The 26,780-nt window shown below is 45.6% G+C and overlaps 1 protein-coding gene across 9 annotated transcripts in view; it reads left to right on the forward strand.

Annotated features, from left to right (window-relative positions):
• Positions 1-26,780, forward strand: part of TENM2 (teneurin transmembrane protein 2) — a 1,060,439-nt gene that overhangs the window by 980,988 nt on the left and 52,671 nt on the right. For 6 of the 9 annotated variants that reach the window (XM_068980696.1, XM_068980690.1, XM_068980691.1 and 3 more), the window contains 6 exons: positions 6,835-6,855; positions 10,284-10,516; positions 11,718-11,872; positions 13,150-14,024; positions 21,614-21,789; positions 23,229-23,464. In XM_068980696.1, coding sequence (XP_068836797.1) covers positions 6,835-6,855; positions 10,284-10,516; positions 11,718-11,872; positions 13,150-14,024; positions 21,614-21,789; positions 23,229-23,464 — 1,696 coding nt within the window. The remainder of the gene's footprint in view (positions 1-6,834; positions 6,856-10,283; positions 10,517-11,717; positions 11,873-13,149; positions 14,025-21,613; positions 21,790-23,228; positions 23,465-26,780) is intronic. The other 3 variants (XM_068980695.1, XM_068980697.1, XM_068980699.1) reach the window with 1 other exon arrangement.

Below are 26,780 nucleotides of genomic sequence, written 5' to 3' on the forward strand. Positions count from 1 at the left end.
AGCCACTAAGTTGTGTCCGACTCTTTGCGACCCCATGGACTGCAGCATGCCAGGCTTTCCTGTCCATCACCTCCCAGAGTTTGCTCAAAATCATGTCCACTGAGTCCATGATACCATCCAACCATCTCATCCTCTGCCGTCCCCTTCTCCTCCTGCCTTCAATCTTTCCCAGCATCAGGGTCTTTTCCAGTGTGTCGGCTCTTCACATCAGGCAGCCAAAGGTGGTGGTCTGATAGGGAACTTCAAACTAAATAATGTGGACAAATTTTAAAAATTTTTTCAAGTAGCCTTCGATGCTCTAAGGAAACTCTTAACAGGGTGAGAAATAGGGACTGTGATGATGGGAAGGAGGAAGAAGAAAGCTACATAAGATAAAGTATTCAGAAAAACCCCTTGTATTAGGTGATTCGTGAGGCGGGACATGAATGATGAGGTTAGCTATGTGGTGTACTAGGGAAGAGCATCCCAGGCAGAGAAACGTTGTGCAAAAGCCCCAGTATCAGCAAATAACTGATGCTTATTTATGGGATTGACAGAAATCCAGGATGGTGGGGAGCTCAGGGGAGAGTGTCTCAGAGGAGAGCAGAGAGGTAGGTAGGGGACCAGTGCTTCAAGGTCGGAATGACCATGTCTACACGTGTGGATCATATTCTTTTTAATTTATTTTATTGAAGGTGGGCGATGTATCATGTTGTATTCATTTCTGCTGTATAATGGCATGATTCAGTTATACATACATACAGATGCTTTTTTATATTCTTTTTCATTATGCAATGCACAGCTATGAGAGGTTGAAGTAGTAAGAGGGGTGGCGCTGATATGATCTGATTTGCGTTTTCTTACAGATGACTCTGGGTATCAGGTGAGGAAGAGACTGTAGCGATTGTCCAGGATTTCAGTGATGGTGGCACTGACATCATGGGCTAGGGTGGTAGCCAGGGGGATGGGGAGCTTCCAGTTGAGATACATTTTCAGGATAAATCTCATTGGAAATGTCAGTAGACTATTTTCAGAAATTGGGGTGGGGAGAACCAGAGAGAGAGAAAAGAATCAAAGGTCATGCTAAGATTTTGATCTGAGCAGCCAAGTGGGCGGTGGTATTCTCTGAGGCAGCCTCAGCTGCCAAATGAAGGACTCGGAAGAAGCCACAGGCTGCCCCTGCATTTTGTGTCTCTGAGACCCTTCTGAGGGGGAAATCAGTGCTCTGACCACCAGCAAGTGTTGCTGGTGTCCTGGGGGGCTGAGACTACGCCAGGCACTTGTGGGGAGTGGGGAGAAGAAGAGAATACAACCCAGCTCCACCCCAAGAAGGTGACGCTCTCAGTGATACAATGATCGGGGATCCTGGAGGCGTTTACTGAGCATAGGGTGAGCCAGACCCTGAGCTGGGTCCCAAAAGGGATGAAGCCCAGGCTTAAAGAGCACCCATTCGAGGACGAGATATGGGCAGCTGGGAGAGGAAAAGCAGTTCAAGCTGAGTGTTCTAGAAGAGCCAACAACCAACCATCACAGAAACACGGTGGGGCGGGCGGGGGCCATGGGGCAGAGGGTGTAATGACCATAAGATAATCAGTGAGAGGAAGGGCGAGGCAAAATGGAAGAGGCTGGATAGTCTTCAGGAGGTCACGCTGACAGTGAGACACGCCACTTTCTTAGCGCTCCCCAGCCGGGTCCCTTTCCCAAGCTGTTTATTCCCTTTGTTATTCTAGCAGAACCTCTTCTTCACAGGCATCCTGTGGGCAGTGGAGAGCCGGGAGAGGAGGCCGGGAAGGCAGCGGGGCGAGCGCTGGGCCAGTTCTGAGGGGCTGCATGTCTGCACCTAGCATCTGGCCCCTGCTCCTCTGTCTCTGCGTCTCCTGCTCGGAGCCCCGTCAGCACCTGCCTGCCACTTCCCCGCCTCCACGCCTTGACTTGTGCTGCCTGCTCCACTTAAAAGGCCTTCTCCGCCTCATCTCCTGCATCAGGTCCCCCTTTAGAGAAGGAGTTTGAAGGCCTCCTCTTCCGTGAAGCCTGGTCTCCCCAGCAGAAACAATTCTCTCCCTCCTCTGAGCCATTTAACTCTCATCTTCCACAAAGGCAACTCCATGGGACTGTCATGGTTTTCAGCTATTTCTGCAAGTCTGCAGGGCCCCGGGCTGTGAACATCTATAGAGCCAGCACCTTTGCCATCTTTGCCCCTTGATGCCCAGAGAGGTGCCTGGCCCACAGGAGGGGCTTGAGACGTGCTCCTTGAGTTAGAGTGGATAAAGCCCAGCATCCTCCCTTTGGTTGGAGTTTGTCCCTGATTCCACATCTCTCAAGTTGCAGGGGCCACAACATCAATGGCACAAGTTAAGGGCCCACGTGGTAACATTGAAGACAGCTGGAGGGAGTGTAACTGTCAATTTCCCTTGACAGCTGTGTGATTTTTTTTTTTTTTTCCTTTGTAACCACCTTTAGACTTGCTCTTATTTCATCAGCCAGGTATCCAGACGATTAGAAGTTAAGCTTTAACAAGAACACTGGTTTGATTCTTCTTTGCTTCCCACCACATACCTGAAAACAAAGGGCTGTCAATCCCCTCTCTTCAAAACAGTAACCAGCAAAGGGAGGGGCGATGGGGAGAGACCTGTCGTGCTTCTGTCTTTTCTCTATTGTGAGTTGGCAGCCGAATTATCCAATTTTGGGAGTTGGTGCCCGTCCCAGAGCTGAGCCTCCAAACCCTAATTTTATTTCAGTGTTCATTCTCCTTGTCCCTCACTTCTTCTTTGCCTATCCCAAATAGGGGCAGAGCTCTACACACTTGAAGAATTGATGCTAGAAGAAGCCTTCTTCTTATATAAACCAGTTATCACCTGCCTGCTCTAATTCCACCAGCATTCAAGACATTTTCAATACCCACATCTCCAAAAAGCCTGATAACCTGCCTCTGGGAGCTTATTTCCCTTCTTACAACAATTATCCTCTTCAGGTGGTTCTTAGAAAACCCAAGCCCTGTGGAGTAGAGTATATCTGTCAGTCACTCACATCTTGGGGTGAAGTTCTATCAACAAACAAGCTTTCCTGTCTTCCCAGTTTGAGAATATCTCTGGACCTGAACCCCAGTATGAGGCAGGAAATGATAACGGATGGATCAGTGTCTCTCTGCCTTTTCTTGACTTAGCCCTTTTCCATAAACATAAGAATCTCACACTTTCCTTCATGTTTGCAATTCTAAGATTTCTTTCTTTTTCCCATTATTAGATTATACTGTGATATGAGCTATGCTTTTTTCCAACTAAAGCACTTCCTCATGCTGAGATTCTGATGATGCTGGTGGGGGCCGGTCAGCAGTACCACTGAACTAGGGAAGATGTTTAGGGGAGGGGATTGTCCTGCCCAGGTGTGTGAGTGCTGGAGAGGGAAGAGATGCCAGAATGCAGAAACCTAGGAAAGTGGATAAGGGCAGCAGAAATTGAAAGGAGGCTTCACCAAAGGCCAGCTTTGCCTGAGAGTTCACCTCCAATAGACCCTGCTTCATGCCAACATAGAAAGTTAGGGAGAAGAATGAGATTATAGCCAGGGGGGTAATGCTTTCTCTGTGTAGACAGCGTATAAACATGGAGATCAGAAAACAAAATATAACACAGCACCTACTCAGAGTAACAATGACAACAATATTGCCACAAAATTTTAGACAGTTCTTGGCACTGTTTTCAAAGCTCTTTTTACCAAGGACAGATCCAGGTTTCATGGGGTCTGAATCTTCATGCAATTTTAGAATGAAACTGTCTACCATTTAAAATAAGAAAAGAACCCAAAACAAATGACAAATTTAGAAAAGCTGGCAATTAGTGCAGACATAACAAAATCCAGACAAATAACCTAAAGTTTGTTGTTAATTAACCATTGCACTTCCACGATATATGACTTCTCTGCTGGACATTCTAATTCCTATAATGATGTTAGGTGAGTTAGTATGACAGGGCAGCAGCATTCCTTAAAGCCATGAATACCACTGTCATTTAAAAGACAGTGAAGGACTGTGTATGAGCCACAGAAGCACATCCCCCTAAATTAAACTAAATGTATCCCAACTCACTGTTTTTAAGAAGTAATACATGTAAACAAAAACTCTGGCTACCCCACATCCACCCTGTTCTATGCCACAGAGTGATAGATTGGAATAGAAAGAGACTGCAGTCTCCACCGATGGCAGCTTTGTGATTCTCAGCAGAACATGAGAGACTGGACTTCATCCAAGGCAGGTCTTCCAGCATGATGGGAAGCAGCCCATTGCTTCCTTCCTCTACTCAAGAACCCATTTTTCCAGCCCTGCCTCTCTCCAGGGATCTCTACTAAAAATCAGCCACACAGAGACAAGTCAGTCATGTCCAGATTTACTCACTCACTTCCGTTGCTGATGGATCAAGGAAGATAAGCACACACAGAAATCACGAGACAGCCTCCGAGAGATCCCTGAGATGAGCGGAGAAGGCTTGGAGGGACCCTGAAGACTCTGCAGGGGAGTCACTGAAACTCCACAGTGTGGAGAACTAATCCATCTCAGTTCTTGAATCGGAGACAACCCTTTCCTCAAGGTTGGTGGCCTGAGGCCATGGACCCAAAGACTAGGCCTATCCCTTGTAAGTAGGGCACCTACACACATGTACGGAGATTGACTCAGTGGTGCTGTTATTTGGGTTTGTTGCTCCTAAACACCCACTTTGCTAATGGCCCTGGACTGGAACAGCCATGACCTCAGCCTTTGTCCAAAACTCAGATCCATACGATCATTCGGACTCTGCAGTCTCAGTGACTGAGTCCCCACTGCCTTCTTTCCCCCAACATAGATGTTATATTAATCAACTTAAAGCAGATGTTCGTAGCAAAGAAGTAGGTCAGGTCTACAGACCCAAATCCCAACCAGTCTTTTCACAAAATCTTAACTTTAAAAAAGTGGAATTGATATTGTAATAATTAAGAGCCAAATATGACTACCACTGGTGGCAGATAACATTTCACTTTCATTAAGCAATATAAAATAGATGCGAGAATTCCCGGCTGCCACCCTGACACACCAGGCTTTGCAGAATGAATCTTAAATTGCACTATGTCAGTCAGAGCTCAAGAGTTATCAGCATCATTTAATTAACTTTTTTTTTTTTTTGCAAAAACTAACATGTTGGAATAAAATATAAAAATGTAATCCCTGTGCAAACCCACCACTAATGATGGCCCCTGGCAAAGGCCTGAGCTGCACCCAGACAGGAATCAGGGCATTCAGCCTTCTTCGTTCCTTCCCTGAAGCCTCCTCCCTTAGCTGGAAGGGAAAGAGAGGTCAGGGGTTCCTTCCACAGTGGCCAGGACATCTCAGAAATGGGGAGTACTTCTCTATTTGAGGCCCTAGTCTCTCTCCTCTTCTCCTTAATGCTGTTAAGATTCAGCTGCTTTTCTGTTGAACTTGACATGTATTTTTATTCTCTTTTTTTTACGATTTTTTTTTAACTTGGCTGTACCAGGTCTTGGTTATGGCAGGTGGGGTCTTCTATCTTCATGGTGGCATGTGGTATCTTTAGTTGAGGCATGTGGGATCTAGTTCCCTGACCAGGGATGGAACTCGAGCCCTCGGATTAGGAGCTCAGAGTCTTAGCCACTGGAAAGTCCCTGTATGTTCACTTTTAAAAGAAAAAAGAAGCAAAACTTTCACTAGCTTTCTGAAAAAGAATGTTCACTGGAGTCTTTGGCTCCGACTATGAGAGGATAGCATCACCTGTGAGTTTCACTGCTGAGTGTTATCTGTAAGGAAGAGTGCATGTTAGGCAGGGGGCACACACATGCGTGTAGGATGGGGAGGAGACATGGAGCGGGGTGAGGAAATAGTTGAGACTCTCAGGGTCTCAGCAGTGTTTGGCAAATGCAATTGTCTGGGGCAGGGGCTCTCTCCTGGGGGCAGAGTCCCTCTCTCCCTGATCCTCTGATGCACCAATGGCAAGTAGGTGACACAGGCTCCCTCCCACACCCAAGGCAGATGTCCCAGATGACTGCAGCACTCTGTGCTGTAGACGGGCTTGAATGTGGCTTCAGAATCCTCCCCTCCCACCCTCCCAGCAGCCAGTATCAGCAGATATGTGTTGGCACCCAAGAGGTCACCTCTGTGCCATCCGTGCATTAGGCTGTTTCCCCTGGGTCACGTAAAGCCACACTGCTGGTCAGAGAATTTAAGCATTCTTGTTTAGATTTTCCAGTGGCTGGGAAGAATCTAAAACTAGCTTCCCAAATACATATGAACCTTCAAGTTGCAAGCTTTCAAAGATGCAAACTGTACCCTGGTCCAGTCACCTAAGGCATAAGTGAAGTGGCAGCTTGCCCTCCATCTCCTACTGCTAATGATCCTTCAGCTCTGCCATCTCCCACCTCTTCTCCCTTCTTCCACACTCTTCTTGCCTGTTCACTTAATGCCACTCCCTGTAGACCAGCTGTTGAACTAGTGTACTTTTCAAGGTACTGTACTGTAACATTAAAAATGGTTTCTTCATTTTGTGTGTTTGTTATTTATGTTCAGTTGTGTGAACAGTATTAGAAACCTATTACAGCACAGAACTATATAGCCGATTGTGTTAGTTGGGTACCAAGACTAACTTTGTCGGACTTTACTAACAAATCGGACTTACAAACAAGCTCTTGGAAGGGAACTTATTTGTATGTAGAGGACTCATTTCTGTAATTGTAGTCGGAGCTGTCAGCTAGAAGGGAAAAAACAGGCTGCCTTTGAGGGGGGCCCTTCATACAAGAAACGAAAATGTTATGTTTCCTTTATCATCAATTCTTCTGCTAACTGTTTGTTCTTTTTCCTTCTGTTTTCTTTCTATAAAGAAATAAAGAGTTTAAACATAGGTAAGATGAAGAACTCTTTCCCATATAATTTGATATGGTTCGTTTGCTTCCTTGTGTTTGCGTTTTGTTTTTGTGCTTTCTTGTGTAATGTTGTATATTTTTATGTGCCAAATATAGTAACTTTTTTATGTGCTAATTGTGTGTTGTGGATATGATAAGCTTTAGCAATTATGAAATGCAGTCAAAAAAGAACCAAATAAGCTGACAGTAATTAGAATTTCCGGAAGATGCAAGTGTGAGATAATGAACCCTCAGCGAACTTTTACCCCGACTGCTCATTGCGGTCCATAATTGGGCTAAACAGTTGAGGCAAACTTCTGGCTTTTGTAAATGCTGGACTGGGTTCACAAAAGCTTTAATGAACTGGAAACGGGTCAAAAACTCATTTTCAACTCATTAATGATTTTTTTCCCCTGAATGTATGGTCACTTAAAAAAAAAAACAAGTTAATTGCCAATCTGCTGGTCAAAATGAATCCAACAGTCAGATGCACTGGGAATTTTCATAAAATTCAATCACTTTTAAGTAGTATGAAGGGTGTGGACCAAGTACTTTTTGTCTAAACACCCTTTGTCATTCAGCTGCTCTGAGATTATTACTCAAAACCGTACTGGTACAGTTCATATCTACATGCATAGTGCTTCGAGGAGCTTCCTGTTACAAAGTTAGGAAACCTTTGGGTTGCACTAGAACATCAGAAAAGTGACCTTATTTTTACTTGGAAGAGGAGAAGAAAAAATGCATTTTAATACTCAAGGGAATTCTTCTCCTCACTCCTTGAAATGAAATGTTGGCAGAAGCTTCTGCATCACGTCAGGTCAAAATCAAGTTAAGAGTGGGACTTCCCAGGTGGCTCAGTGGTATAGAATCCTCCTGCCAATGCAGGAGATGCAGAAGATGCAGGTTCGATCCCTGGGTTGGGAAGATCCCCTAGAGGAGGAAATGGCAACCCAGTCCAGTATTGTTGCCTGGGAAATCCCATGGACAGGGGAGCCTGGCGGGCTACAGTCCGTAGGGTTGCAAAGAGTCGGGCATGACTGAGTGACTGAGCGCACACACGGGCAAACAGTAGAGTTAAGTTGTGTAAGATCATCAAAGTCAGTGTAAAAGCCATATGTGGGAGTCCTCTGCCTCCTCCATCTCAAGCACCGCCAAAATTGGCTAGTTATAGACGCCCCAATTGGTCCACATTTTTTAAAAAGCACCAACACTGTGGAAGGACACCCCCTCAAATTTCCATACTCCCTTTGACCTTCACCAGAGCCCCAGTGTGAAGGCATGGCTGCCCATCTACCTGGGCTCCTCTGTAAGCATCTCAATTGGAATGTGTATGAGACCGTGGGGAAGAAGGGGCTCCCAGTAGGAACTGACCCCACACCCTCAGCTGGCTGCTCTTCTGCCAGAAACTTTGAAAAGCCTCCTTGAATTGGGCTCCCTAGGAAGTCCAGAATTAATTATTCCTATTCATAAGATAGGCACAAGCATGCAATGCCCTGTTCTTCTGAGGATGGCATCAGCTCCTCCAAGGCCAGTAACAAAGTGCAGCATCTAATTAAAAACCGGCGTGAGTTTTCCCCTTTCTGCTCTTATTTGTTTGGCCTGTATGGTCTCTTAAGACTTAATAGCCAAAAATAAATAATAAATAAAAGGAATAATGAAGGAAGGCAAGGACTCCAGGTAGCCTCCTCTCCCAGACTCATCATCTAGGCTGGAATTTTAGAAAGCCCTTGACTTCTGGTTCAGTTATGGGTCTTAACAGCCACCTGAGGAGAAGCTGGAATTAAGATGGTATCGATGCATAAACTGTTCTTTAAAATAGCTTTCTAGTTCTTTTCTTACTTAAATCAGTAAAGAACCCAAGTGGTGGTGTTTTAATTAGTAATTTACCAGCTAATGTCTACAGGACAGATGTATCCAACACCTTCATTGCCCTCATCTTTGCCTCACCTTTTCCAGCGCCTCTCTTCCCATAATTCCAAATTACAGATGCAGAACAACTGGGGGAAAAAATGACCTGTGGCACCGAAACCTAAGACAGAGAGACATCTGCCACCTGTATCCTAGGGACAGTGATGCTAATAACCCGTGTGGGAATAACATGAGGACCCATTCTGTTACAACCTCCAACCAGTGACGCACACTGAAGAGGGACAAAAATGTAGGGCTTGAGCCAAAAGGAACATGAGTGATGCTCTGATTCAAGTTCTTCATTACCCCCGATAAGGAATCTAGGACCCACTGTGGCCAAAAGTCTTCCTTAAGGTCCCCGGCTGAGTTCGAGTTGAATTTAGAGTTTCCTAAGTCTTAGTTCTGAGCCAAGTTTACAGATCTTACCCATAGGAGAGCGGGACGCACAGCAGAGAAAGAGATCCAGGTCTCTGAGGCTTCATGCTCTCCTGATACATCACCTCCACATGGAGGTACTTCTGTCCCAGTGTGACTTAGGGTCCTGGCAGCTTCTGGGGCACACCTGTGACCTCACTATTGGTTGGTGGTAGTTTAGTTGCTTAGTCGTGTCCAGCTCTTGTAACTATGGACTGTAGCCCCCAATTCCTCTGACCATGGGATTTCCCAGGCAAGGATATTGGACTGGGTTGCCATTCCCTTTTCCGGGCATCTTCCCCACCCAGAGATCAGACCCACATCTTCTGTATTGCAGGTGGATTCTTTACCACTGAGCCACCAGGGAAACCCCCAGATCTCACTGTTACCCAATATTTGAAAACTGCATCTCCTTCCTTTATAATTTAGATTCTGAACATGATACAGCAAGATATCACAGGTCATCACACAAAATACCAACTTTGTTTGTATTCACACTGAAGAACAGTAGAGAAGATCTGAGGTTGAGGACTTGAGATGGCTGCAAGGAGCTGCCCATCACAAAGTTAGGAAGACTCAAGGTTACCCCAGTCTTCGTGATCTGGTACCTTGGAGTCACTGAGGGAGCAGAGATCAGAAAGAGGACATTGTCTCATGGAAGTGGTCCTCAGTCCCACTTGAGAACAGAGAAAACCCACAGGGGAAGTAAAGAAGACCAGTGCCCACAAAACACAATCACAAAAGCAGGATCAGAGTGGGATTTTTCACACCGGCTAAATGAAGCGGTGGTATTTTAGCATGATGGGAAGTGATGAATTCTCTGATAGCATGAGGAGCTTAAGCCCAAGCAGAAATAGCTCAGAGCCATGATATGTTAGAACACTAACTTACGAGATTATATTCTTTCCAGTTCACTAAAGTATTGGGTTGGACCAAAAACTGGTTCAGGTGTTTCCATATCATCTTATGGAAAAACCCAGAGACCTCTTTGGCCAACCCAATAGACAGCAGAGGTGGTTAGAGGTGGGATGTTTTGTCATCTCTCTGACCCAGGAGGCCAGCTGCATGGCGCCATCTCACTCCTCTTTGTGCTTCTTCTCCTGAAGCAACAACCCGGCACACAAGTACTACCTGGCGGTGGACCCCGTGTCCGGCTCTCTCTTCGTGTCTGACACCAACAGTCGGCGAATCTACCGAGTCAAGTCTCTGAGTGGAGCCAAAGACCTGGCTGGGAACTCAGAAGTCGTGGCGGGGACAGGCGAGCAGTGCTTGCCCTTTGACGAAGCCCGCTGCGGGGACGGAGGCAAGGCTGTGGATGCCACCCTGATGAGCCCGCGAGGTAAAGGCTACCCAGCAACAAAGCCCCACCCCAGAGAGAGCTCCCCGCACACCCGGCTCCCTTCATGCTGGAAGTGAGCTCAGCCCTGGCAGTCCCAAACCCAGCTTCTCCTAGGATCATTTAACTCTGATAGATGGCTTTGGTGGGTGGGTGAGTGTTGTTTAAGAAGTATTTCTTTATCTGAAGTAAACTTCATCTCCCACATAGGCTACAGGTGGAAAGTGCAGTCGCTTGCCCCTAGAGATTGCTGCCAGTCACAGAGAGTCAGAAGGAAATGTCCGCTGTGTGAGCCCAAAGGCCAGCTGTGTGGGCTGGAGACAGAACAGAGCCCAGTGCGGGGAGCCTCCAACCACTCCCAGCTGTTCCTGTTAGATAGCAGTGTATATAAAGTCCAAACAGTACCTGACATTTTACAAATACCACATAATGGTAGCAATTAAGAATCGGTATAATTTCCAAGGGACTGGGATTGGCAAGGAGGGGTTCTTGGCTCTGAGGGATCTCTATTTGAAAAGGACTAAAGATGCTGAAGGTTAAGGACCGTCACTGGAAGGTCCGATCCTTGTTAGCATTTTTAGCTAAGCTGAAAGCACACAGCAGTGTAGATTAAAGATGGGGAGCCTTGGGCTTGGGCACTGGGGTGAAAATGCAGAAGAAATAAAGCTGCTGTCTGCCTCTTACCAAGGGAGTGCTAGAACCAGCATTCCCCCAGAATAGCAATGTGCCGAGTGGAGTCACGGCTTAACTGGGAATACTTCCTGGAGGGTATATTTTGAATTAGGAGTTTGAGACTGCAAGAGTCACTGTTTCTCAACCTTAGTGTGGCAATCAGTTGTGAAGGGTATTCCAGTAATTTACTACCAATAATTTTTCAAGCAGTGAACTTGGGAAATAGCTCTTTTCTAAAAGAGAGCAGATGCAAAATGATCTCCCCATTCATTCATTCGCAGCCTTGGTTCATTTGCAGCCCAAGGTTCTTTCTTCACTTGGACAGTGAAATAGCCAATACCCCAGGAATTAGCCAGATCTCAGCACAGTGCCCATGAGAAAGGGTGTCACCTTAAACGACTCTTGAGTGTGCTGTCTAGTCAGGTTCCTCATCCAAGAAGATAATGCCTAGTAGGGCATCTCCACTACCACCACCACCCCAGCAGCCTTGTCCCTTGCCAAGAGACACACTCCTGCTGTTTCCTCCACTCAGGTATTGCAGTTGACAAGAATGGACTCATGTACTTTGTCGACGCCACCATGATCCGCAAGGTCGACCAGAATGGAATCATCTCCACCTTGCTAGGCTCCAACGACCTCACCGCCGTCCGGCCCTTGAGCTGTGACTCCAGCATGGACGTGGCCCAGGTGGGACTCTCTCTTTCTCTCTTCCCTCTCATTTCTCATCACTGTGCCACACCTGATTCTGAGCCTGAACGTCTCACCCGGGTTCTCTTTGTGTTGGAAGTGGAGTGGGAGGAAGAGATACAGATCCCAGGTTTGTCTGCAGAAGGTTTGAAATGAACTGGACAGTAAGATGGAATGGGACATGTGAGACAGGCGTGAGAGAGAAATAGGAGAAAGGGAGAGGGGAATTCCGCTCAGAAGCATGGAGCTGGTGACATGCTCCAGCCGTGGCAGATTATAGGGTAGGCATTACTGTGTAATTACCTCTCTTCTCCATCATTATCGTGGGTTTGAGAACATACCATACGTGTCAATCAGAACTTCCCTGTTAATCTGAAGCAATTGCATCCTCACTATATAAACCTTCACTTTGTGAGGTTGTAAATGAGCAGATCCCTCTGTGATATTCCCCCAAGTGATAGTCTTTTAGTCTGGGCTCTTTCATTAGCAGAGAACAGAAGCTCACTCAAATGTACAACAGGAGAAAAAGGACTATATACTTAAAAAAAAAAATTATTGAAGTATAGTTGATTTACCGAAATGGGACTTGAATATAAGGGTCCTCAACCTGAGTCTGTGCTTAGTCTTCCAAAAGGGTCTTCTCCACCCTCAGTCAACCTCATTACTTTCAGCTCAAATTCCTCAACCAACTGACCACTGATTCCGAAGGTTTTCATTTCAGATTCTGCAGAGAAGGGAAGTGTTTTATCCAGTTTACTTTTTCAAGCAAACATTCAGGTTGTAGTTCACTGGCCAGCCTGTGCATTGGCTGCCCTTGGGGCAGGGACCCCTTCTAAACTGCATGGCTCCTTGTTGTAAATTAGATCAAGGTACCTCCTCTAAGTGAACATAGCCTCCTCAGGCCCATGGCTTGGTGAGCAGAGCAGGGACTACGTTACACTAGCCCTTGAGCTATGAACTACCTGTCCAGCTATGTGTGGTAAATCCAACCCTGGCCCAATCATCCGGGGCTGCAAAGAGCATTGTGGGTAGAACTGGTGACCTACTCTCACCCCAGCAGGTGATGCCACAGAAGATATCTGTTCCACAGTCTCTTGTTCTCCATCATGCCCAGCATGGACAGTGAGCAAGTGGTTCCATGATGGGCACTTCTACACTGTGTTAGGGAAAAAAAGTATTTTCCCCCCAGTTGCATAAAATCAGTAGAAGTGCCCTGCACAGGTAAACATTGAGCGTGTTAGAGGCTGTCCTTGAATTTGGTGCTGTATCATCCATAGGTTCGCCTGGAGTGGCCAACAGACCTTGCCGTCAACCCCATGGACAACTCCCTGTACGTTCTGGAGAACAACGTCATCCTTCGCATCACCGAGAACCATCAAGTCAGCATCATCGCAGGACGCCCCATGCACTGCCAGGTTCCTGGCATTGACTACTCGCTTAGCAAACTAGCCATTCACTCTGCCCTGGAGTCAGCCAGCGCCATCGCCATCTCTCACACTGGGGTCCTCTACATCACCGAGACAGATGAGAAGAAGATTAACCGACTACGCCAGGTAACAACCAATGGGGAGATCTGCCTGTTAGCAGGCGCAGCCTCTGACTGTGACTGCAAAAACGATGTCAATTGCAACTGCTACTCAGGAGACGATGCCTACGCGACTGACGCCATCTTGAATTCCCCATCATCCTTAGCTGTAGCTCCTGACGGTACCATCTACATCGCAGACCTTGGGAATATTCGGATCAGGGCGGTCAGCAAGAACAAGCCTGTTCTGAATGCTTTTAACCAGTATGAAGCTGCCTCCCCCGGGGAACAGGAGTTATACGTCTTCAATGCCGAGGGTATCCACCAGTACACCGTGAGCCTGGTGACGGGGGAGTACTTGTACAACTTCACATACAGTGCTGACAACGATGTCACTGAGCTGATTGACAACAACGGAAATTCCCTGAAGATCCGTCGGGACAGCAGTGGCACGCCCCGCCATCTGCTCATGCCCGACAACCAGATCATCACCCTCACGGTGGGCACCAACGGAGGTCTCAAAGTCGTGTCCACGCAGAACTTGGAACTTGGCCTCATGACCTATGATGGGAACACTGGCCTCCTGGCCACCAAGAGTGATGAAACAGGATGGACAACGTTCTATGAGTAAGTCGACTTTTAAAGTAGTTCCTCAGAGCACTTACCCTTCTAGCCTCGCTGGCCTCAGGATCGGCTGTTGGTGTGGCTTTTAGAATGATCTGCTCATGTTGTCTTCCTGACTTTAATGCCCCGGGGTAGTCCTGTCCCCTCTCTCTGACTGGTAAATGATTTGCATTATTGGGTGTCTGATATCGAACATCCTCCCTACAAGAGTTGGGAATTCCTGTTGTCTGCTTGCCGTTCCAGTTTCAGGATATTGGACACGCACAGCGCCTGAGAGATCAAGTGTTGATTAACTCTGCTGATTATTCATGTTTGCCATGGGTGCGGAAATTAGAAACTAAAAGGCATGGTCCTGGTGGGGCTCCTGTAATTTGCCGATAGGTCCAGCAACACACTTGATTGCACAGACAGGTAGATAAACTCTGAATTTCCTCTTTAGCAGAAGCAGATCAATACAGATAAAGTGCTAGGTATATTAAAAGATGTGAGAGCTGGTCATATTTCCCCTAACAATTATCTCATACTTGATAGTCCTGCTGTTTGTTTTACCAAAAAGCTGTTTTCCCTCACTCCTGCAGGCAGTTCTTGGTCACCTGCCTGCTGCTGCAGGTATTAACCAGTGGGATGCCGGTGGGAGGAGGTTGCTAAGGCATGATTGCTCAGGTTGCTCCTTGGCTGGCTGAGACAGGGATGGCATTGGTAAGGATCTGGCTGTCCTTGATGGTGAAGGATCTGGTTAGCCACTATGTAATTTGGAGTCATTGCTTTCTGTCTGTGTGATGCTGCTAGCTGAGAATTTAGTGTGTTGGCCAAGTGTTGTCATGGAAGGAAAGGACAGGAGAGAGAACAGAAGACTTGATCAGTCTTAAATTCAGGCATGTTCACTTCCTGTTTGCATTCCAAAGGCTTTGAGAGAATGTAAAGGAAGCTTCTGCCATCTGCTGGAAATAGGTTGCATTGCCATCTTCCTTTGGGCAAAGCTGTCTTTCTCAGACTTCTGAAGCAGCCTGGCATCCTTCAGGGCAGTGGGACTGGGCCACACTTTACCAGGTGACTCTGTCTCTGAAGGTGCCATCTGAGTGTCATCTTTTGCTCTCAAACCAAGTTAAGCTAAAGCTGCGCTGTAACCCAAATGCCTCCTAGATTCTCAACTTCTCTTCTCACTTGCACCTGAAGACCCAACACATTTCAGAGAGAATTGGTGTCACTCTCAGGAGGCCAGTCTGAAGTGGGTCCGGTGTAAGAGGCTGGAGTGACAGAGTTCAGGCTGAGGTGCATCCTGAGATAGGAGCTCTTAAGTAGAAGAGTAGTTTCCAGAAGGGGCGCCGGACTAAATAAAAACATGGTCACGGTCTTTTTTCCCCCCCGCCTCATGATTGTTCAGAAGTTACACAGAAGAGAGAATTTTTTCTCTCTTGATGTGAAGAGTTGCTTTTCTTCCATAAAGTTGGTAAAAGAGCATACGTTCTCCATTGTAGGAGATCAATGGATATGGTTTTCTTAGCCTCCTAAAAAAGATGGTAGCTTCTGTTTTATGGTTGTTTATGGTTTTGTTTTTTTTTACGCATGGTCAGCAAATTGGTTGTTTAATAGTCAGACACAAATTTGACTTCCTGTTGAGACGGTCACCTTAGTGAAAACTTTAGAGAGTCAGCAAAGTCATGAACAAAACCCCGCAGACACCTGGATTCAGTTCAGAGCGGCAGAATTAAAGCATGTAGTTTTTCCATTTGATCTTTGCACAATACTCCACTTTGAAACTGTTAAAACCATTCATTTATTTGGCTACTCTGGGTCTTAGTTGCAGCACCCAGGATCTCTTAGTTGCGGCACATGGGGTCTAGTTTCTGGACTGGGGGTCTAATCCTGGCCCCCTGAATTGGAAGCATGGAGTCTTAGCCACTGGACCAGTACTCCACTTTGAATTCATCCTGCTCTCTCCTCACCCCCTGTACTCCTGCCACTCTCTCTCCTGCCAGGGCAGAGCCTGCCTTACCAAACCTGGGGCCCAGAGGACAGGCCCTCCAGAAGGGAGAGGCTTCCCAGGAGATGCTAGCGGTCAGGAATGCGCCTGCCAAGGCAAGAGACGTAAGAGACACAGGTTGGCTCCATGGATCAGGAAGATCCGCTGGAGGGAGAAATGGGAACCCCTCCAGTATTCTTGCCTGGGAAATCCCATAGACAGAGGAGCCTGGTGGGCTGCCATCCATGGGGTCACAAAAAGTCATGACTGAAGCAACTCAGCCTATATATATATATATAAAATATTTATAAAAACTTTAATAAAATACATTTATATATAATATAAAGTACTAAATACTTTAGTACTTTAATATTTAAAATACTTTTTGCATTACTGAATATAAACTAAAATAAAATAATATAAAGGGCTGTTCCAGTCCTGATCAACTCCTCCCAACAAAGCAACAGAGGCAGGACTGAATATCAGCTCTGAGGGAGGGAGGGAAGTTACATTCCAGGGAGCAGGTTTCAAGAGTTACTGTCTAGAATCAGCCAGCACTGCCACTCGAGGAGCCTTTAAGGGGCTACCTTTCTCCCCGCTCCCCTTTGTGTTGGGAAGTGCCCCATGGAGAGCTGGGCAGGGCTGAAGCCAACATGGGAATGCCGTCTGGATTGCTGTTGTGTCTGCTAAGTTCTCAGAATGGACGCGAGCGGTCTGTTATCTCTGAGAGGCACGGGGCTACTGAAAAGGACAACCACCTCTACACATGCTCTCTCTCCTCCTTTACTTTAATCCTTACCGCTTGTCACCATAGGACATACTCTGTATTGTGAGCTTTATTTTGACCCTCCCCATCTAGTCTGCACACATCACAAGGGCAAGGATCCATTCTGTTCAGTGCCAGGCACCTACGAGGAACTTAGTGAGTAGGTGCTGAATGAAGGAGTCCAATGCAGCCTCCAGCCCCACCTGAGACAAGGAAGGCAGAGCTGGTTCCACTGGGCAGCCATGAGGTCCCATTACTGGAACTCACAGCTCCTTGCCAGCGTCTCCAGGCTTCTTTGCAGAGAGACCTAAATCTTAGACATTTACTCTAGGGGTATCAAAAGCTGAATCTTCTTTGAAAGTTAAAGAAAACCTGCTTTTCTCCTGATGGTCACTGAGATTCTGCTCTCAGCCTTAATTCTCTGTTCCCCAAAAGTAGAAGCTCCGGTTCCTACTATTTCTCTCACAGCAAAGCACAGCATTCTACACACTGTAGGTGTCCAGGTAATAGAGTGGATTGGAATCAAATCGTTGCCTGGGACTTGTGGAATACACTGCTCACATTGTCCCTACTTGGCAGCAAGAGTTGGAACACTGTCTGAGTCTCCACTAAGTATCCCACATCATCAAAACACTTAGAATTATTTTTTATTTTCTTATTTATTGAGGTAAAATTAATGTGTAACATTATATTGGTTTCAGGGATACAACATTATGATTCTATATATGTTTTGAAATGACCACAATATGTTTAATTAACATGTCACCATATAGTTACAAAAACCTCTTATGATGAGAACTTTCAGGTTCTACTGTCTTAGCAATAGCAACTTTCAAATATGTAATACGGTATTATTAATTACAGTTACCATGCTATATATTACATCCCCATGACTTATTTTACAAGTGAAAATCTGTACCACCTTTTATAAGTTTATTTTATTGAAGTACAGTTGATTTACTGGAGAAGGAAATGGCAACCCACTCCAGTATTCTTGCCTAGAGAATCCTGTGGACAGAGGAGCCTGGTGGGCTGCTGTCCATGGGGTTGCACAGAGTCGGACACAACTGAAGAGCCTTAGCATGCATGCACGCATAGTTGGTTTACAATGTTTCATTAATTTCTGCTGTACAGCAAAGTGATTCAGTTAATTCTTTTTCATATTCTTTTCCATTATACTTTATTACAGGATACTGAATATAGTTCCCTGTGCTCTACAATAGGACCTTGTAATTTATCCATAACAGTTTGCATGTGCTAATCCCAAACTCCCAATCCATCCCTCCCCAACCCCACCTTTGTCTTGGGAACCACAAGCGTGTTCTCTCTGTCTGTAGGTCTGATTCTGTTTCATGGATAAGTCCATTTATGCCATATTTTAGATTTCACATATGAGTGATACTGTATGGTATTTGTCTCTCTCTGGCTTACTTCACTTAGTATGGTAACCTCTAGGTGCGCTGATGTTGCTGCAGATGGTGTTCGTTCATTCTTTTCCTGGCTGAGTAGTATTCCACGGTGTATGTGTACCACATCCTTACCACTCCTCTGTCGATGGATGTTGAGGTGGTCTCCATGTCTTGGTTGTTGTAAACAGTGCTGCTGTGAACACTGGGGTGCGTGTATAGTGTTATCCAGGTATATCCCCGGGAGTGGGATTGCTAGATCATATGGCAACGCTCCTTTTAGTTTTTTGAGGAACTTCCATACTGTTTTGCATAGTGGCTGCACCAGTTTATATTCCCACAACAGTGCAAGAGCTTTCCCTTTTCTCCGCATCCCCCCCAGTGTTTGTTATTTGTTGACTTTTTGATGGTGGCTCTTCTGACCCAAACTACCATTGTAGTTTTTGATTTGTATGTCTCTAGTAATCAGCAATGTTGAGCATCTGTTTATGTGCCTCTTGGCCATCTGTATGTCTTCTTTGAAGAGATGTCTTTTTAGGTCCTCTGCCCATTTTTTTGATTGAGTTGTTTGCTTTTCTGTTACTGAGTTGTGTGAGCTGTTTGTATATTTTGCTAATTAAGCCCTTGTTGGTCAAAATATTTCTCCCAGTCTGTAGGTCATTGTTTTGCTTATGGTTCCCTTTGCTGTGCAATAACTTGTGAGTGTGATTAGGTCCCATTTGTTTATTTTTCATTTCTATTGCCTTGGGAGACTGGCAATTATGTACCTCTTGACCCCCTTCATCTACCCCTAACTTCTAGCGACCACCAATCAGTTCTCTGTGTATACAGGCTTGGTTTTTTGTGGGAATTTGTTTTTGTTTTTGAGACCTACATATAGCTGAAACCATAGGGGATTTGTCTCTCTGTCTGACTTGTTTCACTTAGCATCATGCCCTCAAAGTCCACGCAGGTTGTCACAAATGGCATGATTTCATTCTTTTCATGGCTGAATAATGTTCTGTTTATAGCATAGCTTTTTTTTATTGATTCATCTTGGAGATGCACCCCTTAATCCATATCTTGACTGTGGTAAATAATGCTGCAGTGAATATGTGAGTGCATAAATATTTTCAAATTAGCATGTTTGTTATCCTCAGATTCCACCCAGAAGTGGACTGTGGATCACATGATAATTCTACTTCTGTGGAAAATCCCCATCCTGCGTTCTATAGTGACTGCACCAATTCACATTCTCAACAACCGTGTAGGAGGTTCCCTTTCCTCCAGATCACCACCAACACGGCTTGTGTTGGTTTTTTATAAGAGCCATTCTAACTATTGTGAGGCAGTATTTCAGTATGGTTTTGATTTGCAATTCCCTAATGATTAACGATGCTGAGCAGCTTCTCATGTACCTGAGGGCCCATCTGTATGTTCTCTCATTTTTTTAGTCAAATTGTTCATGTGTTTGGCTATTGGGTTGTATAAATTCTTTATATATTTGGATATTTTCTCTTGTCAGATATGCGAGTATTCCCTCTCACTCAGTACACTGCCTTATTTTGTGGATGGTTTGCTTTGCTGTGCAAAAGGTCTTTAGTTTGAAATAATCCCACTTGTTGGTTTGTGCTTTTATTACCTTTGCTTTTCTGTCAAGTGCAAAAAAAAAAAAAACACAACACTAATGTCATGGAGCTTACCACCTATATTTACTTCTAGGATTTGTGGTTTCAGATCTTATATTCAGGTTTTCATTCCATTTGAGTCAATTATTTCATGAGTGGTGTAAGACAGTGTTTCATTGCTTCTCATGTGACTGTCCAGCTTTCCCAACACCGCTCACTGAAGAGACTGTTCTTCCCCCACTGTATATTCTCAGCTCCTCTGTCATAAACTGACCGTGTACGTGTGGGTTTTGATTTGCAGAAGGAAATGGCAACCCACTCCAGTGTTCTTGCCTGGAGCCTGGTGGGCTGCCATCTATGGGGTCACACAGAGTCAGACACGACTGAAGCGACTCAGCAGCAGCAGCAGTGATTTCTCAAGATTACTTTGGCTATTTGGGGATTGTGGTTCTGCACAAATTTTAGGGTATTTGTTCTATTGCTATGAAGAATTTTGACAGAGATTACATTGAGACAGTAACTTGCTTTGGACAGCATGGACAATTTATCAATATTAATTATTCCAATCCATAAGTATATACTATCATCTTTTCATTTATTTGTGTATTCTTTGATTTCTCACATCATCAGTGTCATAACTTTCAACGTACAGGTTTTTTACCTCCTTGGTTAAATGTATTCCTAGGTATTTTTTTCTTCTTTGATATAAGTGGTCTTTAAAATTTTCTTTCTGGTAGTTTGTTATTATAGAAGCACAATAGATTTTATATATTTGTATCCTTCGACTTCACTGAACTTATTATTTCTGACAGTTTTTTGGGGGTGAAGTTTTTAGGATTTATATATATATATGTGTGTGTGTGTGTGTGTGTGTGTGATTTACAAATAATACCTTTTTTCCTTGGCTAATTGCTCTGGATAAGGCTTCCAATAGTATGTTGAATAGAGTGGCATTCTTTGTCTTGTTCCTAATCTTAGAGTAAAAATGGTCAGCTTTTTACCACTGTGTCTGATGTTAGCTGTGGGCTTTTCATGTTGAGATATGTTCCCTCTATATCCACTTTGTTGAGGGTTTTCTTGTAAATTTTGTCAGTGTTTTTCTGCATCTATTGAGATGATAATGTGGTATTTCACATCGAATGATTTGCTGGTGTGAACCATCTTTGCATTCCCTAGAATAACTCCCACTAGATCATGGTGTATGGGCCTCTTACTGTACTGCTGAATTTGATTTGCTACTGTTTTGTTGAGGATGCTTGCATTTATGTTTAGAGACACTGAATTGTCATTTTCTTTTCTCCAGTGTCCATGTATGGCTTTGGTATCAGGGTAATGCCGGCCTTATAAAAGGACTTTGGAGTGTTCCCTCCTGTTTATTTTTTGGAAGAGTTTGAAAGGACTGGTATTAATTCTTCTTTGCATATTCAGTAGAACTCACCAGGAAGCCAGACGAGTGATCCTGGACTTCTGTTTGGTGGGAGGGTTTTGATTCACGAGTCAGTCTCCTTACTCCCCATTGGTCTATTCAGATTTTCTTGTTCATTAGTCCTTTACTTTGTGGCGCCCAAGTTAAAGAGCATAAAGTAGCTGTTCTCACTGACTTGGGAAGCGTAATTAAGTACCCCTTGCCTGAGGTGAAAGGCTTTCACTGAGTATGTTGTTAGGTAAATGGGTGGGTAGTAGAAAGCATCACCATTTCCCAGGGCAGGTGGGCGTGCTGCACCACCCAGCCACCCCACCTTCCCCCCTCCCCTTTTCTAGCCCCATGAGTCTATCCCTTGTGGGGTTCTGAGTTTTAAGGAAGTCTTCAGCCCCAGGAACTGCTGCTCATCAGTGTCTCTCTTCTCCAGCTATGACCATGAGGGCCGCCTCACCAACGTGACACGCCCCACGGGGGTGGTGACCAGCCTACACCGGGAAATGGAGAAGTCCATCACTATTGACATTGAGAACTCCAACCGTGATGATGATGTCACCGTCATTACCAACCTGTCTTCGGTGGAGGCCTCCTACACAGTGGTACAAGGTAAGTCCCTCACTCATCACCATCCTACCCACACCCTCACCCTCAGACACAGCCAAGGCCAGAGGCAGAAGCCTGGGAGGACTTCCTAGCACCCCTCAGCTTGCAGTTTTAGCCCATAGCAAACTAACTCTATAAGATATCCACCTTATAGAAAAGGACTTAATCAGATGCAGGAGAATGTCCCTTTCCATTCCCACTTCTCTGTCACCAGCACTCCCTACTCACCCAACAGACAGAGCTACCTCCTCAAAGGTGGTTTTAGTCCCATTCTCTCTACCAAACATTTGTGTGATGAGTCTGTTGTCCTCAAGTCACAGAGCCCTTTAGCAGTCTCTTGCCCAGACCGAAAAGGCCTCTGACCAGCTTGTAGTTACTCTTGCTGTTCAACATGACACACACTCCAGGACAAGCATGGGCCCTGGCAGGAAAAGGAATTGTGCAGATTAATTTTTCTTTTAATTAAGATAGACTGTCGGTGGGCTAGCCTGTTGTCAGAGGATAACAGTGTCCTTGTGGCAGATAAATGATGACATTTCTGGACTATTATCCCATGACAGAGCCTGTTTCCATGACTCTATTTCTACTCTGCCAGATGATTAATGATGTAGATTTTTGTCTTTCTGCATGATGGCTGCAGTCGCAAGAGTGACAGGTCCCCCCTTGCTTGCTACCTGCAAAAGTTAGCATCTTGGAGGCCAGCCCAGCTGGACTCCTCTGTCCAAATAATCAGGAAGTGACTTATCCATAAGAAGAGTCTCAGACTCACATTTCCTACCTGGAACTTTTCGATAAGGGAAAAGGTCAGAAGTCTGATGGACGAGTGTAGATTCCATTTGGGCAGATAAACACACGTTATCAGCACCCACTGGCCCAGTCTCTCTCTTGCTATTTGAGGCTCCTCAGATTTGTCTGGTGTGGAGGTGGCATCATGGTAGAGTCAGCAGCAAAGAGATGAGGGGCAGGAAGGCTGCTGCTTCTTGAAGAATCCTAGACTTGATTTGCAGTGGATCTGACCCATGGTAAACCATCAGCCTCAGGTTAGATGGTAGGGGAAAGGAAACAAAATTAAGTCCGTTCTCATTTATTTTTTTCCATTTCAGCTAAAATATATATGTTAAAGATCAGGCATTTGATTGACACAAATTGTGTAGGCAAGATACGTCTTTAAATGTACTATTAATAGTCTTCAGTGAGTAGAAGAAAAATATCACAGCATAATTATTTCTAGAATGCCACATATTAATAATGTTTTTCTTTCCACGGATCAGTAGCATCTCTGCTACTCACCTTAACATTGCACGTGTGCTAATTGAAGGCAGCCTTAGACTGACAGCTGCAAAGTACCATGGAAACCTACAAAAACAGGGGTTCTGTTCTCTCATGACTAGCAGCATGGATAATTTATTTCCCTCTCCCCACCCCCACTTCCATTTCTCCAGATCAAGTGCGGAACAGCTACCAGCTCTGCAATAACGGGACCCTGCGGGTGATGTATGCCAACGGGATGGGTGTGAGCTTCCACAGCGAGCCCCACGTGCTCGCAGGCACCATCACCCCCACCATCGGGCGCTGCAATATCTCCCTGCCCATGGAGAATGGCCTCAACTCCATTGAGTGGCGCCTAAGAAAGGAACAGATTAAAGGCAAAGTTACCATCTTTGGCAGGAAGCTCCGGGTAAGTCATCCCATCCAACTTGTCCCCACAAAGTGGCAGGGTACACCCCCTTTCCTCAGGAGCTGAGGCCGTCTCCCAAGCCTCCATGGCTCCTTTCTTCCCTGGAAGAGACACGTGAGTCACATCCCTCGGGGACTCAGGAAAAACGTTCTGCATTTTCTAGGATGGAAAAGGTGGGGATTTACCTTCAGCTGAAAGTAGAGATTCCCTTTGGTGTTCTTTTCACACTTGCCATTTTCTCTGTCAACTTTCACTGTTTGGCCAACTTAACAAATGACCTGGTGCCTATGCCCTACTGTGTGCTTTGCTAAGTAAGTTTTAACACACACTCTCTAGGCTCAAGGAGTTGACAGTCTGGTAGAACAGATGAACTCAGGATAATCCAGTGGGTTGAGCGAGAAGCTGGAGGAGCATCCAGGGCTTGGTGGGATCACAGAGGAGGAGCTCTCATCTACCCTGCAGGCATCAGGGAAGGCTTCCTAAGAGGAAGTAACAAGCAAGCTGCAGCAAGAAGTTTTAACCAACTCTAGCTTCCACAGACTAGGTAACTCACCACAAGTTACAGCTTTTAAAACCAATATGTAACATTCGTGGAGGACTTTTATGATGCAAACATGACATTAAATGCTTTGCTTACATTATCTTACTTTCCAATGGGGGTAGGTATTATTTCCATTTTTCAGATGAGAAAACATGGGCTCTGGGAAGCTAAGTAACCAATTCGAGGGTACAATGGTTTGAAAATGCCAAGGCCTGAACTCAGCCCCAGTTCTCTCTTTCTGTCTCACATGCTAGGATTCTTAGCCAATAGGCTTCACAACTCCTGATTCCATCAACAGTCATCCAGATAGCCTGGGTCCTGCTCTGGTCATTTACATGGTGTTAAGAGAGACGGGTTCTTACCCTCATGCTCACTGGGAACATCTTTGGGATCTCAGTCTTTGTCAAATTCAGCACCTATTTATTGAACACCTAACGAGGAGCGAGGCACTGTGGTACACACTGGCTACACAGCACAAGATCCCTGCCCGCTTACAGTCAGCAGGTGAGGCAGCGGCTAGTAAGCCAACTAACAGATAAAAAATCATTGTGGATTGAGATACTCCCCAGGAAGATGGTAAGCAATGCGATGATGCAGGGTTTAACAAATGCTTTGGAATTCCTGAGCTCAGAAGGCTCACCCACAAAAAAACCTGGGTCATAACTTCTACTGTGTTATTGGCTTGAAATCCAGCCAGCCCAGGTGACTCCCTGGAGAACCAGGCCACTCCATGTTAAGATTCTACCTTTGTTTAGTTGGAGTTTAATTCTCCACATTAGGTTATCAGCAGTCGCCCATGTTTTTCTTCCTCTGCTGGTATCTGTAGAGTTGCAAGCTGCAGTATCTTCCTAAAGACAAAAATGAAATGAGATTAGTAACTAAATCCTTAATGACTGGATTTCGGGGCTGTATAATTGATTTTTGATACACTGCACCGTAGAAGTTGATTAGGAGTAGTAATCGTGCCTTTTCTCTGATAAGTCAGTGATGCATTTTGACTGAGTTTTTGAAATAAAGATAAATGCAGCCCTCAAATAAAATGGCCATAATCCCAACTCCGAATATTAAAAGTCGTAATAATGGTACTCATGGTAATTAGCAGAAGTTAGGCACGCAGGTCTTATAACTGAATTTCTGCCAGGGCTAGATTTGCTGGCATCATGTTTATGCAAATCGAAACACAGCTTTATCTATCAACACCTCAACATTTAATTGTCTGGTGTTAGTTCCTGTAACAATAATCACATATCCATTTAGCTCTCTTAAATGAAAATCACTATGAGATTATAACAGGTTGAGTGGACTGAAAATGTAATTTGAAAATGAGGGAGAAAGCCTGGAATTTATTTGCATCTCATTTATTTTAATTCAATTCATAAATTGTTTAGTGAATGAAATAAAAGCAGCTCCTGGAAATTGCTGGGGAGCCGTTGGGAGAAAGTAGAGGAGGAAGGTGGCGTAGCACGCGTGAGTCACGTGATGTGAGCTGTCAACGAGGCCAGGATGTCAAGAAGGGGGAACGTCGCTGTGTCAGTCGGGGGAGGATGAGCTGTGGTCGGTTAACAAATGGGCACAGATAAGCCCTGAAACTGGGGGCTTAATGAACATGGCTAGATGTGGCAGGCATCACTGCCATTCCCCCTCGTGAGAACACAGTGGGGTGACTTCAACTTAACCGCAAGGAAGCCTAGGAACTGGTGTCTTTCTGCAAGCCTAAGAAGAAAATGAAAGGAGATTTGGTGACCACGTAGCAGGGTCCCTGCCCTCCAGCTCAGGGCTGAGAGATGCTTCACAGAAGAGTTGGAAACAGTTCTACAGAGCAGGAGGAATTAGCCAGGCAAAGATTATCAGCAAGGGGTGATCAAAGTGTCACTTGTGAAAAGGCAAAGAGGTTTCCACCTGCTCCCCCGCCGCCGCCGCCACCTCAAAAAAAGGAATGGCATTTCAGAAAACTCAGTGTGGCTGGAGAGAAAGGTCTGTGTTCTACTGTGAGACAGAGTGAGTTGGTCAGGGTTAGGATGGGAAGGGAATGAAGGGCATATTTTGCTAGGGTGGGGGTGCTGCTCCAGGGTTTCGTTGGCAGAGTGACGTGTTGGGATTTGTCGTGTTAGAAAGACCTCTCAGGCTTCCTTGGGTACAGAGGAAGATAAATCAGATAGACAGGGACAGGATAGGAGGAGGGGGTAGTTCAAACAAGAAACAAAATCCCTAGCAGAGAAGACAGAGGGAGACCTGAGCGCTACTTAGCGCACACAATTAATTAATGGGATTTGGCAGCTAGCAGGGTGGCTATATCAGGCTCACCTTTAAGGGGCCTCTTCCGCGATCAGGTAGACTGGGAAGCCAAGGAGTCCTCCAGACTTCAAGGACTAGCCTGCCAGGCTCTGTTGCGGGACAGAAGCTGGGACCTGAACCCCGAGACAGAGATGTGCAATTCCAACAGCCCCAGCCCTGCCTTGTGGAGGGGGAAGAAACTGAATGAGCTTTCAGGTGCTACCACTGAACCGGCACCATTCCATCATTGCTCCCCACCCCCGTGGATCTGTTTGCATTGACGCAAACAGCCTGACCTTTCCCAGGGGCTGGCCCACTCCTCAGAGTCTGGCCAGTTGAGCAGTGAGGGCCAAAGGCTCTGAGCATCCCTGGAGTTCACCAGAATCCCCAGAACAGTCCCCAGTGAAAGTCTTACCCACCCAGGTACCCCCTTCTTCCAGCATTCTAGCCAAGGGCATCTCTCAGGGGAGGGATGCACCAGCAGCCCTTACCTGAAGGTTG

This window comes from Capricornis sumatraensis, chromosome 9, assembly GCF_032405125.1.
Source record: "Capricornis sumatraensis isolate serow.1 chromosome 9, serow.2, whole genome shotgun sequence".
Classification (NCBI taxonomy): domain Eukaryota; kingdom Metazoa; phylum Chordata; class Mammalia; order Artiodactyla; family Bovidae; genus Capricornis; species Capricornis sumatraensis.